General features: G+C 39.3%; 1 protein-coding gene across 2 annotated transcripts in view; it reads right to left on the bottom strand.

The window, feature by feature from the left end:
- Positions 1-17,277, bottom strand: part of LANCL1 (LanC like glutathione S-transferase 1) — a 49,425-nt gene extending 32,148 nt beyond the window's left edge. The window contains exons 1-3 of one of the 2 annotated variants that reach the window (XM_070387198.1): positions 17,238-17,277; positions 16,829-16,925; positions 13,337-13,454 (exon numbers count right to left, since the gene is read on the bottom strand). In XM_070387198.1, coding sequence (XP_070243299.1) covers positions 13,337-13,454; positions 16,829-16,909 — 199 coding nt within the window. In that variant the 5' untranslated portion in view covers positions 16,910-16,925; positions 17,238-17,277. Of the gene's footprint in view, positions 1-13,336; positions 13,455-16,828; positions 16,926-17,133 lie in introns of both variants that reach the window. The other variant, XM_070387193.1, reaches the window with a different exon arrangement.
- Positions 17,278-17,578: the final 301 nt, after the last annotated feature.

Genomic DNA, 17,578 nt, shown 5'->3' with positions numbered 1-17,578 from the left:
CTTTAGACTTTAGAATTATGTTTTTAAGGAAAGACTGCCCCACCTTTTATGAATCTGGATGAAGTTTTCATTGATATAAAATTTAAGTTAAAATATTCTTCTATTATTTTAGTTGGTCCACTCCATGATAACCACTGTCACTAAACTATGAAAACTAATGCTTTTTGGTCTTAATTTGACTATCTGGTTAGGAAACATACTGACCTATTTTAAAAGAGAAAATAATCCACATGAAACTATACACTGAGATTATTAGTAAAGCAAAATCGAATCCATTATTTTCCCATTAATCTTCAAGTCATTAAAGGTGACTTTATAAGAAGTATTGGGGATAATATTCTAATTCTGTTAAGTAATGAGTACTTTTCTTCAGGAACAAGAGACCATTCCTACTCTGGATGGTGTCTTTATTTCCCAAAGAGTACAGGAAAGTTGTTATTGGGCTGCCAACTCTAGTTTACATGTAAAATCAGACACATTTAAGTAATATCAGTAAAAATGAATCAATAAAGTGTCCTTTAGAAGCAAGCATGGTAAGTCAGTAATTGTTTTAGAAATCGCATGTTAATTCTGTAGTTATCCATAGCCTCAGATGCTGACTTGGTGGAGAAGGAACAGACAGGTGGACACAGTACCCTCTTCTACCCCAGAGATAAAAAATCATCATCAGGAAGTAGGTATGCGAAGAGTGTGGACTGAAAGGGAAGCTTCATTTGTGGGAAGCCTGAAACAGAGCAAATGCAGAGAGTGCTCCCAGCACGTGGAATCATCTAAGCAAATCCACGTGGACAAGAAGACTAGGGGATGACCTGGCTAGTAAGACTGGACTCCTTGGGGGTTCAAATTGTTAAAAACTAGACACAGAAATTTAGATTTAATGCTAATCTAACAGAGTCAGACACGACTGAAGTGACTTAGCAGCAATTGTCAATTTATGTGAAGAAGAAGTATTCAAAAACAGTATTTTTCAAAGATAAATTTAGCTATATGTGTTAGTCTAGGTCCTGCAAGATGGGACTGAACATGTAGGACTTCACTAGGGACATACATAACATGAAGGGGACTGCAGGGCATCATGCCAGCAACTGCATGCTGCTTCCACGTGCAGCCCCTGGACCACAAGAGGTGGCCTCACCTAACCAGAAAGAAGTTGAGAGGTCTAACCCTCCTGGAAACCAAGAAGGAGAGGGACAACCAGATATGAATGAGCACTGGAAGTGTCTGACACAGGGCATGGCAGGAAAGTGGCAGAAAGAGGAAGCCGAATCTTGGACAGGTCAGTTCTGAGATGCTCATTAGACATCTCAGTGGAGATATCAAGTAGGCAGCAGGATGCATGGGTCTGAGTTTAGGGAAGAGAGGTTGGACAAATGTCCTCCAGAAAACAAAAAAAAAGAACCTACATATCTCCTGTGATCTCAGAGGCCAGTAGAAACCCAGATACCTATTACTTTGATCTAATAACTTGTGGAATCTGTCTGGTTGCTCAAAACTACAGTGTTCACTATGACAGACTGCAACCATAAGTATCTACAGAAACCTAAGGTAGTTAAAATTAACAAATTTAAAATTCAGTTTCCCAGTCACACTGGCCACATTTCCAACACTTGGAAATGTAATTAACATATGGCTAGTGTAATTAACACATGGCTAGTGGCTGCTGAATGGACAGCAAAGAAAGAGATTAATCACTGCAGAAAGGTTCAAGGACATTACTGCATTAGGGACAGATGTCCTTCTTTATATAAAAAGTTCAGATGTCTGGCACTGCTCACAGATCATCCCAGGAATCTCCTGGCTTTAAACTGTTGAAAGCTAATTTACTTGAAAGACAAAAAACAAATAAAACTTTGTTGTAACAGAATCCATCCTGGCTTTCAGTATAGATGCTCTGAACCAGATTTTTTTCTGTTCTGTTTCCTTCTGTAGCTACAACTCTGGCAAGGGAGGGTGAATTGTTTAGGGACACTTCTAAATCTGCAATTTCCTTACTCAGCTACTTATCCCCAGCAGCACTATAAATATAGCCAGCTGTTGAGAGGTAATTAATAGGAAGCCTTTGAATTTCTGAGGGATCATTAGTCCTATTCATCTTGACCAATCAAGACCTTGATGCATCTCAAATGTCTATGGAGATGATAAAAATCTCCACAGATGTATGAAGCTCTCAAAGCACTTCTCTGTAATTCTGCATTTGAGATTATTCCCTAACATTATTTATTTATTTTACAACCAGCCTACACTGATATAAAAACCTCTGCCATGGTACTTCAGTTCTGCAAGTTATTTCCTCATAGGTTAGGTGCTTTTGAAGACTCTTCTTCATGTATGCTCTGGTGGGAAAAATCACGTTCAGATTATGGATACTGCTGCAACCACTGGAGATATTCTGTCAACGGCCAAGAATGGGTCTTAATAGTTTCGAGTGATACAGAGACAAGGACTTCCTAAAGGAGGGGGGATGGGTTGCTTCACCCTAAGTTTCAAACAAACTGTTCCCTAGGTGAAATTTTTAAAGCTCATCAATTTTTTTTTCATTCAGATTAATGGAAATATGAGAAATGCAAGTTTTCTCTAAATAACCCCATATAGTATGTTCACCTGCTTTCTAAGCAGGCTGGTATTTACTAATGCAGTATTTTTAATAATTATCTTAACCTTGTGTGTGTTTTGCGTGTGTGTGTTTCCATTTCCTCAACAAAATGACAATGTCTTTAGTGCAGGGTTCCCAGTCCCTGAAGTTATTCTCCACAAAGCCTGGATGTGAACACTGCACTGACTAGTACATTCAGCCTGTCTTCAGATTAAAGCTGGGCATAGTGCTGGCTTTCCAAATACTCCAGTACTTTTAATACAGGTAATCTGAGGGGGAAACTAGCTGTGACTTTAAATCCTTAATTTAAAAATATTGACCCAAATGAAGAGGTGGAATTGTAAATAAAAAAAGGCAAATGAGCTGAAGAGGTGTCTTCTTTTCTCCATTATCTATTTCCAGAGCTAAACAGGAAAAGGGATTAAAATTTTTAAAAAGGGGGATATTATACTTTCCTCCTTCCTTCCCTTAGTGCCTTGCAGTGTACTGCTTCCTAACTGTCAAATTAGGAAGTGCTCCTATTCTGTTATTCAGACTACCATGAAAAGTGAAAGTGTTAGTCACTCAGTTGTATCCGACTCTTTGTGACCCCATGCACTGCAGCCCGCTAGGCTCCTCTATCCATGGGATTCTCCAGGCAAGAATACTGGGGTGGGTGGCCATTCCCTTCTCCAGGGGGTCTTCCTGACCCAGGGATAGAATGGGGTCCCCCACATTGCAGGAAGATTCTTTACCGTTTGAGCCACCCAGTAGGCCTTAGACTACCGTGTGTGTGTGTGTTAGTTGCTCAGTCGTGTCCGACTCCTTGCAACCCCATAGACGGCAGCCCACCAGGCCCCTCTGCCCATGGGATTCTCCAGGTAAGAACACTGGAGTGGGTTGCCATTTCCTTCTCCAAAAGGAACTATAGAAAGAAAGAAAGTGAAGTCACTCAGTTGTGTCCGACTCTTTGCAACCCCATGGACTGTATGTAGCCTACCAGGCTCCTCCATCTATGGAATTTTCCAGGCAATAGGTGATAAATCCTTTAACACAATAGTTATTAAGAGTAACTTAATTCAGGTTCATGAATCACTGCTTGAGATCGAAGCCTATCTATGCTACTTCCTAGCTGTGTGATCTTACCCCACTTACTAAACCTCTCTGTGCCTGAGCATCTTTATGTATTAAATAACAGTAGCTACTCCATATATGTGTGTGTGCGTGCTAAGTCGCTTCAGTCATGTCCGACTCTTTGTGACTCCATGGACTATAGCCTGCTAGGCTCCTCTGTCCATGGGATTCTCCATGCAAGAATACTAGAGTGGGTTGCTATGCCTCCTCCAGGGGATCTTCCAGACCCAGGGATTGAACCTGTGTCTCTTACATCTCCTGCACTGGCAGGCAGGTTCTTTAACACTAGCATTATCTGGGAAGCCCAGCTACTCCATAGTTACTGTAAATCATTCTGATAAGTACAATAGTCTCCAGCACCCAGTAACTACTCAACAAATGCCCAACCCCCAATAGTCTGTGATTCTGAGTGCTGAATGAGTTGCTTTGTCTCATCACTGATGCCTGATCTAAAGGGACATAAATACAGACGGAACCATATTCTTCTTCCTCCTCCTATCTCCTGCCTCTCTCCTCTCTCACTGGCTCCTCTGAGGAGGGTTAGCAAAGTGTTCCCTGCACATGTTCTGAAAATCTTCCCCGCATCAGGCCGTCTCTCTTCTCCTCAATCCTGTTTTCATGTTGTCATCCACTCTTTGGCTGTCCAGAGGCTCTTTAAGTCTAGGGAGTTCTCAGCTGGCATGGTGGTAAAGAATCCACCTGACAATGCAGGAGATGCAGGTGACTTCGGTTTTGATCCCTGGGTCAGGAAGATCCTCTGGAGCAGGAAATGGCAACACACTCCAGTATTCTTGCCTGGAGAACCCCTTGGTCAGAGGAGCTAGGTGGGCTATAGTCCACTGGGTCGCAAAGACCTGGACACAACTGAGCACACGTGCACATGAGAGCAGGTAAGTGTAAACTGGGGTCGAGAAGGAGGAAGCCTGCCTCATGGCCGGGTCTAAGCGATATACTCTGTATCCAACTCTGACACGTATAGAGTGAGTATTATATATGAGCCCTGTCTCATTGCTGAGTTCACTTCTCAACTGCATCAGAGGTTGAAGGGAATGGGATGTGATTAACTCTTCACATCCTTGAGACATGAAATGAGTTGGATTCTCACACTTTCCCCATTCTGCCTAGTTTTGTTATTGTTTTTAGTTTACACAGATGGTAGCTAGAGTAGTAAAAGAGGTTATTTCCCTTTCATTCATCCATTCATTCATTCAACAAATATTTATTAAGCACCAACTATGGACCTGGCATTGTGTTAACTGCTAAAGTTAATGGAATGAAATTGACAAGACATGCCACCTGGTATTGTGGGTAAAAATCAAATGCTTAGATATATGTCTTCTTTCTTTACCTGCTGTCAGTTCTTCTGACCTACCTACAAACACTTACATCCTGCTCTGTGCTTCACGCAAGCACACTGGTGATATCTAAACCCTACAGCTGTTTCAAGCCTGTGTGTCAGCCATTTATTAATAAGATCACTGACAGCACAATGACATCAGCACCTTATAAATTGTAGGCAAAAAGAAAGCAGGCAACATTCATGGTGCATTCATCTATCTAGTGATCATTGTGAAGGGCCCTCACAGACCCAGTGGAGATCCACGCCACTGATTCCTTCCATTTGTCCTCACAGTGCTGGGTGGGAGGCACAGATGCCTCTCATGATGGCGAAGGACACTTGGTCAAGGCTCAAATTAGACACTGAAATGCTGGTTCTGATGAAGAGCTAGTTAGAAGAATATCAAATTGCAAAGAAAAGACACCTGGCCAGAGCAATTCCTTTCAAATATCTGGCATCAGCAGAAACTAAGACCCACATGCTAAAACTGTAGCTCAGAGGCTATACATTTGGCAGATCAGAGGAACAGCATCTTGAAACACTTTAATAACTTGCATTTAGAGCGTGAGTTAATATTACTCTAGGGATTATGCTGCACATCCTCTTATTTAAAATGTTATCTAACACTTGAAAAGAGGAAATATATGCCAATCTTAGCCTCATTAACTTTGCGAGTTGGTACAGAAGACTGGGTCATGTCTCTTAGAACTAAAGCTGCTAGAGTCCTGTGTGTATTTTTTAAGTGTGAGTCGATCATTATTTTCCTTGGGAATTATCATAGTTGAGAGTGGGAAAAAATGAAACTAAATGAGGGCTAGCACTTCTCCTCATTCCCTCTTAAGACACTAGAGATCAGCCGTCCCCTGGGCTTACTTTTCTTACTTTGTTATCTGCAAGGGAAGCAATCTTTCCTACTAAACGCTAATTTCTAATGTGAGAGAACTTTATCTGCTCACTTAATCCTTTGTAATAACAGTACCTCAGCAGTGCTTCATGTTTTCCACTTTATAAAGCACTTTACAATCTTCTCCCTCCTAGAACAAATCTACTTGGAGCAAAACCCAGATGGCAGGGGGAGTCATGTCCTCTGGTGAGTCCCCATAGATTCCTGGACATCACCCATGTGCGTGCTTGCTCAGTCCTGTATGACTCTTTGGGACCCTAGACTGTAGCCCACCAGGTTCCCCTGTCCATGGGATTTCCCAAGCAAGAATACTGGAGTGGGTTGCCATTTCCTTCTTCCTGACCCAGGGACTGAACCCGTGTCTCCTGCACCTCTTGCAGTGGCAGGCAGATTCTTCACTACTGAGACACATGGGAAGCCCACTGTCAAGGAAGTCCCTATTCATTTTAAAAATGCGAGCAAGTTATTAGATGAATTTTTTTTAAGTTAACTCATTTACCCATAATTTACTTAAAAGTTATTGATACCTTGTCTTCTGTTAGTGCTTCAGGATAGTTCAAAAAACAAGCTACTGGACAGAAATAGATTAACCCTTGCTGGGTCTTTGATCTGGAGTTATCTCTGAAAAATAACCTTTGAAAACAATCTCAATTTGTGATTAAGTATATTTACTAGTATAGGAATTTCCTGGCGGTCCAGTGGTTAGGATCCCATGATTCCACTGCAGGGGGCATGGGTTCAGTCCCTGGCAGGGGCATCACCTACCATCACTTAATAGCTGGACTTCAGATTTGATCTTAAGGGGTTTCCATGCCTGCTATTTTTCTACACTATCTGCTGTGTGCATGGGCACACTGAAAGGTTCTTGACAGGGCACCTAAAGATCTAAATGGCTTCCCTTGCCTCCCAAGCTGGGAGTGTATAGCAAAGAACTCTTAAAACTCTATTGGGTAAGGAATAAAGCTAAAAATGAACAACTCAGTGCTTACTGCTGGTGTTTGTCATACATCAATATCATGATGCAGTATACTTCAGTGTATTCGATTTTACAGAGGAGGATTTCAGTGAAAAGAACTGAGGCTGTTCATTTCAAATATCACTTATTAACAGTTCCAAGAGCTACTGATTGCTTTCAGACTATGGGTAATGTTTTACACAAGAGGATCCTCAACAAGCCTTTTCAAATACAAGCAATTATAAGGAAAAGCTTCTGTTTTGGCCCAGTAAATTTTCTATCCTGAAGCCATGCTCTGAATATATTAATTTAGGATTAGAAAGGGGAAGAACGCTCTAAGGAACAAAGCCGAAGATTACACTTTTCTAGCTGCAAATGCCCATAAATCTTTCTAGGGTTTTTACTCTATGTCCAGTCTCAAATAACTTTTTCCTATAGACATTTTAATAGTAGTTATTCTTGCCTTTCTAACAAGCCATGATTCCCTCAATCTTTCCAAATTCCTGTCATGTTTTTGCAGGGCTTATTCTGATTTTTTCTAAAACACTTATAACTGACTAGTCATTAGCCATTTCTAAAAAGTTGGTATGGTTCACATTACTTCATTTCCTAGCTTATGTGTTGGTCTTCTTCACTTTTTTACCTATCAAATGTATGGAGTAAACCCAAATGTAGGAGTGGAGAGTAAACTCCAACCTTCGCCCTGCCTCCCACCACCACACACACCCACACACATACACACACACACACACTCTCAGGGACTAAAGAGCAGGGCTCTATCTTTGTCACTAACTAGCTGTGTAACCTTGAACAAGGTACTCAGCCTCCCTTTGATTCAGTTTTCTCATCTGCAAAATCAGGGTATGAATAGTATGCATGCCATGGAGTTGTTTTGAGATGTAGACGCGTTATTTAATGCAAAGCACTAGTGTGGAGACTGGCATATAACATCAGTGACTGGCATACGTGCACACACATACCAGCTCCTGTCATTCAAATGTAAATCCTATTAGCATTTTATTAACAAGAATCAAATTTTAATTTTTCCTCTTATCTTTCCACAGTCAAATAATCATGAAATTACATACTGATGATCCTCATTCCTTTAGAAGCCAAAATTCATTCAATCAATGTATTTTATTATTAAAGTATTGAATTGTTTTTTGAACATTAATGTATAGTAATAATGTGTTAACTCTCAATTACTGACTGAAAAAATTGATTATTCATAACACTTCATTCCTGAATAAGCAAAAAAGAGACCAGAGGGATTTGTGGTAAAAATTGCTTCATTTGCCAATAAGAGATAGTTATGGGATTTTAAAATTATTCTTTCTTTTCTACTTAAGGATCAAAGCATATTCTCTCTCTGCGGTGTATAAAAAAAGATAAACGCCAAAGAATACAGCTTGTAAAACTGCACTATGACAACCCACAGGGATAAATAAAAGCTTCAGAGATGATATCTGAATCCTATTAAAAGTTTATGTTAATCACTCGCATCACCATATTATATCCTCTGCTTTTATTTAAAAATAAAAGCCAAGATAATTGTAGCTGTAAAAGAGTTTGTAAAGTGTATGTTAAGTACTTTCTAAAGCAATGATTGCTTCTTTTGAGCGTCAATCTAAACTTGTATTCCCCCCTTACCAGTAAAGCAGTACCTGCTTTCTAAGGCGCACACAGCACACAGAGGTACTCTAGCAGAAAAGCACTCTATCACTATTAGTCTCAGTTTTTGTTGGAAAATTAAAACCTGATGCGAATCCCGTTTTTCAGTTTTAAGTTCATATGTAACATTAAAAACATATGGGTGCTTTTTCTCTTGAGTGAAACTCTTTCAAGATCAAGCTGAACAACTGAGACACATCTAGGCACAGCATGAATGAAGTACCATGAAGCTGGGCAGCCTAGCCCTGTGGTTTTCTTTGGAGTCAAGAACCAGAAACACAGATACATGACTACAGGGTGTACTGTGGATTGATAAATGTTACAAACAAATTAAGGACTTCATAACCCTGTGACAAGCCAGTGAGACTTTGAGAGGAAGCGGAAAGGAGAGGCAGAGAGCTATTTACTCAGGCTGAGAAACCACTAATGTTTCACAGTGTTTAGAGCCTGCTGGAGCCCCATTTCTAAGTTTAAGCTACACTTGGCTCTAGAAAAATGATTTATGATTTGGCATTTCTAGAATACTTCCTTTCTATTGCAGGCTTTATAAAAAGACTATTACTTACAGAAATTAAGGAACTTAATTTGTGAGTAAATGAGTAAGAAATTTGTGAGTAAGAAATTTTCAATCAAAATCCAAATATTAATCTCCCTAGAAATACAGAGTAGGCAAAATATTGCTTAGCATATTTCAAACATTTATCAGTTCAGTTCAGAAGTTCAGTCTGAGAAACAGTCGGACTCTTCGTGACTCCATGGACTGCAGCATGCCAGGCTTCCCCGTCCATTGCCAACCCTCGGAGCTTACTCAAACTCATGTTAATGATAAATTTATCCTTATAAAAATTCTCCCAAATTAGTCAGCCAGGTTAGAGAGCCTTTTGCAGATAGAAAAATTGTGGCTTACTGTCTACATGCCTTGTGCAAACATAGGAACAAAAAAGGATCCTTTTTCATGTTGTACAGAACTTATAGGAGAGATTGCTAGGTCTTACCCCAAATCCACGCTCCTCTTTCCTTCAGTAACAGACCCCAGCTTAGACTACATTCACCATCCTTCCTTGTTAAGGGTATGACCATGTGACTAAGTTCTACCCAATGCAAAGAACGTAGAATTGAAATGCTGACTAGGACTTCCTGGAAGTCTTATTTTAAAGGAAAGAAATGCATTTTTTCTTTGCCTTTTTCCTCCCTGCAGCCTTGAAAAGTCGATATAATGGCTGGATATTCAGTTGCTATTTGGTCAAAGGAGAGAAGCTAGTGCTGAGGAATGTTGTAGCTATTGCTGAGTCGCTAAGTGGTGTCTGACTCTCTGAAATCCAAAAAAGGGCCATGCCAGAGGACTGGCTGAGGGATGATGGAGAGAAAGAAATAAGCCTGGGTTCCTTCTGACATCCTGAGGCCAGCACCATAGCTCTGGACCACCTCCCTCTGGCTTTCTTTTACATCTTTTTTGTTTTGTTCAGTTGCTAAGTCATGTCTGACTCTTTGCTACCTCATAGACTGCAGCATGCCAGGCTTCCCTGTCCTTCACTATCTTCCTGAGTTTGCTCAAACTCATGTCCATTGAGTTGGTGATGCTATCTAACCATTTCAACCTTTACTTCCCTCTTCTCCTCTTGCCCTCCATCTTTCCCAGAATCAGGGTCTTTTCCAATGAGTTGGCTCTTCGCATCAGGTGGCCAAAGTATTGGAGTTTCAGCATCAGTCCTTTCAATGAATATTCAGGGTTGATTTCCTTTAGGATTGATTGGTTTGATCTACTTGCTGTCCAAGGGACTCTCAGGAGTCTTCTCCAGCACCACAGCTCAAAAGCATCAATTCTTTGGCACTCAGCTTTCTTTATGATGCAACTCTCACATCCACACTTGACTACTGGAAAAACCATAGCTTTGACTACACAGACCTTTCTCAGCAAAGCGATGACTCTTCTTTTACATCAGAGGAAAAAAAATGTTATGGTGTTTGAGCCACTGTAATTTTGATTATTTTGGGTATATGAAACTGAACCCAATCCTATTCCAAAAACAATCCTATCCAAATTAGCACAGAAAGCAGACCGTATTTCTACTGGGGAATGAAACTTAACAAAATAAGATAGAAATTTAAGGTTCTAATTGTAACAATCATGTTTCAATCATAGTTTCTCAAATAAACTACATATTATATGAGAAGAGTTTCACTGTATGTGATAATAAATATTTAATAGATGTGAATGCTGAAGAAGGAAATAAAGTTTTAAAAAATTTCTATAATTAGTGTTTCCCAAAGGAATGTTATTTTGGAAAAATTAATAACAAGAGCAAATAATAATGTTTATAGAAATATGACCCTAAATTTGGTGAACAAGGTTAAAAATACATAATCCTCTTTTCCTCAAAAGAGTTACTTTTTGAAAGATAATGAGGCACAAAAGTAGCATACAAAGCCACCCATTATTATGCAAACACTGCTTTGAGACAGAACACAAAGTGTTTTTATTGTGTTAAGATGGTCATGAATGTATTTTTGCTAATAAAATTGCAACTATGAATAGATGATACTTGATAAGACATAATATGATATTATGATAGTCTGTGGTTGAATCAGCTTTAGTTTCTCTCCCAACAAATTTTATGTTATTCAGATGGAACATTTGCATAGGAAAGCATTTTACTTAGGAAAACACTGGAGGAGACAATCCATTCTATGTGGGAACAATGGCTTTATAACAGTGCTTGATCAGGAGGCATTAGGAACCTTGCCTTGAAAGCCATTATCAAATTTATCTAGAAAACCCAATGCTGTATCATAAAATAACCAGCGACTGAAGCAATCCTTACCTGCTTACTATACCGATTTGCCCCTGCTTTCAGGAGACAGCAATGAATATCAGATACTGAAGGATAGAAGAGTTGAAAGACACAGGCAATTCAAAGAAAATGATGCCAAAAACTCCATATTGCCAGAAAAATTTTAAACAAACTTGCATTCTACTTTGGAGTAATTTTTTCTTTTTTCTATTTCCAAGGAAATTTTAATTTCCTTTGATTCTCAACCAGCTCTGCCAATAGTAAAGATTTTCCTTATGTTGTCAAACGATCAATTCAAACTTGAAATCAATCACCACTTCTTTTACTCCTAAAGCAAGGTACCTTATGATATATAATAATATAAGCTCACCTGAAGGAGGTGAGTTACAGATTTATGTCATTCTTTTAACAATCAGTTATGGAATGAAATCCAACCGTCTGTCTTCAGTTGTCCTGTTCTGTTCAAATCTTCATAATTTTAAATAAAGAAGAGTAATACTAATCAATAAGATTCATTTACCAATGACTACACTCCTGGAACACAGTATAGCTACTCGATAAATGACAGCTGTTGCTATAATGTCTCTCTTGAAACAAAATACTTTCATTTTATTCTCATCTTAACATTTGTGTTAAGCTTCTAAATCCACAAAAATTATAACACTATACTATAAAAGGGAGGGTCCAACATGTAGCTCAGATAGTAAAGAATCTGCCTGCGATGCAGGAGACCCAGGTTCAACCTCTGGTTCGGGAAGATCCTCTGGAGAAGGGAATGGCAATCCCTCCAGTATTTTTGCCTGGAAAATCCTATGGACAGAGAAGCCTGGCAGGCCATAGTCTATGGGGTCTCAAAGAGTCGACATAACTGAAAAACTAATAATAACACTATCTAGACCGCTCCTTTTATTTTATAAAATACTGACTTTAAATGTCCCTGAGAGATTAAAATTTTACTGATTTTCTCTGTCTTCCCATACTCAGGAGAAGGAACAGAATCACTTGCCATAACAGAGGATTACTAAGAGACTGCTATTATTAACAGTAAATTCCTCTCCTAGAAAAGCTCTCAAAGTATGCTCTGAGAAAGACCATCACCATCTGCATCAGGACCACGGAGGCTTGTAAACTGCAGATTCCTGGGTCCTGCTCAAGACTACTGAAGCAGAATCTTGCTGTGAGGCCTAAGAACCTGCATTTTTATGATAAGCACCATTGCCTTAAAATCAAATCCAAATTCCTTAAGCTAAAAACCTATTCCTCCTTATCCTCTTTTCAGAATAACTGGGAAACACTAAGTCTCCAAGCTGTGTTTCCTTCAAGACCAGAAAGCTGTCTTTCCGCTCTCTGCATTTGTAAGCTAGCTGCAGTTCAACTTTGCTTCTTTGGTTTCCCTCTTTCTCACTTCTTTGACATCTATGTACAGTTTCCTCCCAAACTTTCTCAACCTCTCAATGACCAGCAAAACAGTGAATGTACATCAATGAGCAATGACTATATTGGAGGATGAGTTCATGGAATCTATACTCTACCCTGAGTTCCTGTATAGACACCTGTTCCATGGTAACTTAAAAAAAAAAAAAAATGACAATTTTGGACATGTTTTAGTTTCCATGGGTAAATTCTGTTTCATGCACTGCATTTTGGGAATCTTCCCAACTCTTCTCAGTGAAATTCCGTTTCTGAATTAACTATGTAACACTGAACATCAATTTTTCACCCAAGTACGAAAGCCATCCAAATTTGTGTCAGGCATGAATTCTAGGAATATGCTTACTCTGCTCTAAATTCTGGACACCATTAAAGATCCAGAAGATACCAGGTTAGGCTGAGAGCACAGCATTCTCCCCAGAAGCAATTACTCCTTAATTCTCAACCAGCAGATGCAGGAAGCACTTAAGGGTGTACGATTAAGCCAGGCAGCTCTCCTCTCCTATGCTTGTGCCAGCGCCCAGTCAGCACTTCATACCTGCCCAGCCAGTGTAAACAGTGCTATCCCGAGGGTCTGCTGACTTCAGGCCTCTCTCCATTTGCTGAAGAAGCTCTCGAATCTTATTGTTCAAGCGTTGTGAAAACTCAGGAGTCAGCTGTAGATAGTAAAGGGAAAACAAGTATCAAAAAATATATGCCATTTGGTGTCCTAGACTATAGGCTGTTAGAAATAGGAGGGTGCTTCATTTCCTTTCAAGCTGCAGTTTTTTTGCCTGAGAGAACGGGACAATTACTTTATTCTTAAACAACAAGGATGAATTAACAAAATGTAAAAGGTCTACTGTATTTTCTTACTCAAGTGAGGAAATATTTTTGATGTAACTTAAATGTTTTACATAAAAATTTTAATCCAATATTAGACTGCCAGTGATAAACAGGATCACAGTAATTTCCATTCACTAGGAATCATCTATTACTTATATCAATATTTCTTTTTATAATAAAAACCATTTTATTAAACTTAAGCATAAAACAGAAGATATTTGCTGTTTTCAAGCAACTGGATTTTCAGTATTCAGATGCAATGTTAATTCCCTAAAGAAATACTAATTGCTTCTGTTGTTTAAAAAATGATAATTATTTATAAAAAAATCCATTTAGAAAAAAATGTATAAACATTAAAAAAAAAACTGTAGAAGTAGCATAAGAAAAGCTAAATAAATTCACAGATATTAGGAGCCTTCAGCAGAGTGGAAAGAGCACTGGATCAAGACACAAAAACCCACGCCCAGCACAGTGCCTGGCAGGCTACGGGCCTCACAAATATCGCTCAGTGAATGAGCCAGGCCACATCCTTGTCTGCTATTAGCTGAGTGACCACGCTCAACCTGTAACTTCTTTATGCTTCAGCTGCCTTGTAAGTCAGGATAATAACACCTGACTACCAATGTCAAAGGTGCACTGAGGACCAAATGAGACCGTGGGTCTCATACCCTTTGCCTTCAGGGATTCAAATGCTGACATTTTTACTATTTTAAGCAATCCAATGGTCTATAAAAATATTTTGGCTATAGACTGAAAACACACTAAGACTGGGGTGTGGAGTTGGTGATATCCATATAAAGGACCATAGGTGAAGGGCAAATGGTGAGGGTTACCAAAAAGTTATGTTATTTGTTCTAATAACTGGAAAACATTTAGAAAGTTCTGGATACATTGAATCATGAAGCGTCTTAAAAGGTCAGTTTAATATATACCTCTATTTTTAGTAATCTGCTCTGATTCTCAGATTTGGATTTCACCAAGCAGTAAAATGGTGAAATAATGTTGGGGAACATTACAAAGGTACAAACATTTCATCACATAAGGATGGTAAAAACATATGTAACAATGACCTGCAGGCATCATAACCTCATTTTTTTAAAAAAGGGCATTTTTAAAAAATGTAGGAAGGCAGTAGGAAAAAAAATGTAGGAAAGGCAGTATCAGAATTATTACTGGTAATAAAAGACATTAAATTTTACTGATAACTTAAGGCAAATCATCTAATAAGGCAAATCAGATGATCAACCATATCTGGGTTATTTATTCTAAAGCATCACTATGATCCCTTATTTCACACTCTGAGGAAGAAACCACATTGTTCGACGGACACATTCGCATCATTTAACAATGTCTGCCAAGATGTTAAGATTTTAACAAGCCTTAAAAATACATTTAGTAAGATAAAATATACTTCAGTATTAATATAAAAGGCCTATAAATCTTAACTAGATAGAAGTGTGCATCTACATAAGAACATGTCATATTCTGTTCGTAGATCATGGATAATTTATCATCTTGCCTGACCTTACTGTAAGCGACAAAGAATAATGAGAATGCCTCAGCCTCAAGAACGGACATTACCTTCTATTTGGCACATAATTGCATTTAATAAAAGCGACCTGCCTAAGAATATTGATTGCTTGTGGCAGACCAAAAAATTATTCAAATCTAGCAATAATATGAAGAGTTTCTAAAAGCCCTTTTTCAATAGATGCCAGAAAACAGAGCAGTTTCTTATTGAAATATTTGCATTAACAAGTTAAGGAGGACAGATCTCTAGGGTCTGTTCCTTAGTGTTCAACATTAAACAATTTTAGAAGTGGGAGGAGGACTGTCCAAAAACCATGTGACAGGCAATAAATTACACTATTATTTTGGGGCCAGAGTTCAAATTTATGAGTATTGTTTTTTTTCTCCCTTAGATACAGACTTAAATTTGTAATTAGCATTTACTTTATAAACATCCTAAACAGCGAGCTACGTTCCATTGAAGGGTTCTGTCATTAGGATGTATATTCAACTGTTCTCTTTGCCAAGAAACATGAAGCTTCAGATCTTCCTCCAAAAAGACAAGACAAGACAAGACAAATGGTTCAGCTTCAAGATCTGCAGAGCTAGTCAGAACACAGGTCCAAAAAGCCAAAAGGAAGCCATCTGGCTTCAAGGTAATGATTAGAAGCTTTGTTTCAGCAGTTAATTCTGGTCTTAAAAGAATATTGATTCCAGCTCCATATACACTTAGGCAGCCCTCTATCTTACAACTCTCTGCCATCTCTTTCATTCCTCCTACTTGCACTATTCAAGTTAAACTACAATGCTAAGTTTTTTAAGGAAAGAATCAACAGAATTACTGAAAGTTCACTTGGCAGATATGGAATCTCTAAGGCCCTTCAATCACAAGCAAAATGCTTTTTGTATGGCTGATGAGCCTAGAAGAAATTAGCTGGTAAAATCTGAAAATGTGTGCACATTTAAAGAGATCACTCTTCCCACTTAACACTTAAGATTTCTCGAGTAGGTGTATATTCTCTTAACAATTATGTTCACAGGCATGAGAAAACACAGGCCTCTGGAATCTCAAACCCAGGTTCTCTTTGTAACCTTACAGTGACTTGTGAGGTGCCCATCAGTTTAGCTGACCACTTTCATGTATTCATTTATTTATTTATTTTCCAGTTGTGGGGTTGAGTGGAAATGGGACAAAGATTTCAGGCCTCTGTCCCAAACCTCTCTTAGCAGCTGCAGTTTAAAGATGTCTTCATTGCATTCTGGTTTACTCTCGTCCTCATCCTGCCCGTACTCCAGTTCAATCATAAAACAGTAACACTGCGCATGTGAAAAGCCAGCAGGATTTCTCACCTCTCTTAAAAAACAAACCAAAAAAAAAAAAAAAAAAAAAGGCAAGATCACACAGTAAATTGCAGAGCTGCCAATTTTTATAATTTAAATATCAATGACTGAAGTTATTTCAATGATCAATTTCTATTACAAATATTATCAACAACTTCTTATATAAGTTCAACATGTTAGAGCTCAAACTATTTTAATAGGTACTTTATATATTTAAAGTATTTTATATGTTTATACTGAAATTATGTATTTTTAAAAAAGGGATGGTCATCCCTTTCTTTCAGGCAAAATCGAACTTCTTTCCAAACACTGGGGTTTGGAGGTAGGGATGGAGGCAGATATTTCCCAAACTCACCCTCCCAGCAGAATCAAAGTAGCCTTCGGCCAGGGATTTGTTATAATCAGCATAAGGATTCGGGAAGGCCCTTTGCGCCATGATGCCAGAAACGAGCCTGCAGAACAGGGGAAAAAGAGAATCTACGTTGAGATACGGGCCAAGGCCGCGTTGCGAAGGCGGAGGCCAGCGCCCGGGGAACACCTTCCTTCCAGTCCCTCGGCCACTGCGCGGTCCTGGCGGTTCGAGTGGACCCCTGGCCCCCGGCGGCCCAGCCGTCAGGGTGTGGCACCTCCGCAAAAGGGCTGCCAGGGCTCCCAACCCACCGCGACGAAGGGGTTCCGTTTTGCACCCCACGTTCGCACTCTTGGGATTTCAAGCAACTGCTCGTGCACGGTCCCAAAGCCCTGTACGGTCTCTGGCCACTCACCCCGCCGCCTCCGGACAAAAACTGAAGCGACGCTTTCACTGCCCACTTCCTGCCAGCTGGACCAATCAGAGCCTTCGCCAATCCGGAGGCCCGCCCCTGTCTCATTTTCAGTTTGTTAAAGAGACAGAAGTGTTGTTTCTAAAGGGTGGGGCAGGTGATTTAATTCCCGGAGAGCTGGAGAGGGAACATATCTTAGAGTAATGTGCAACTGTGGGCAATGTTTCCTACCCTTATTCTCCTTTAAATTAAAAAAAAAATCAAGTAAGCTAATTCAAGTCCAGATGATTCGTAAGAATTCTTTTTTTTTTTTTTTTAATTTAGAGAAGAAAACTGAGTTCTGA

This window comes from Bos mutus, chromosome 2 (genome assembly GCF_027580195.1).
Source record: "Bos mutus isolate GX-2022 chromosome 2, NWIPB_WYAK_1.1, whole genome shotgun sequence".
Lineage (NCBI taxonomy): Eukaryota > Metazoa > Chordata > Mammalia > Artiodactyla > Bovidae > Bos > Bos mutus.
Note: the sequence above shows the minus strand (reverse complement) of the source record. Positions and strands in the feature narration are given on the sequence as shown.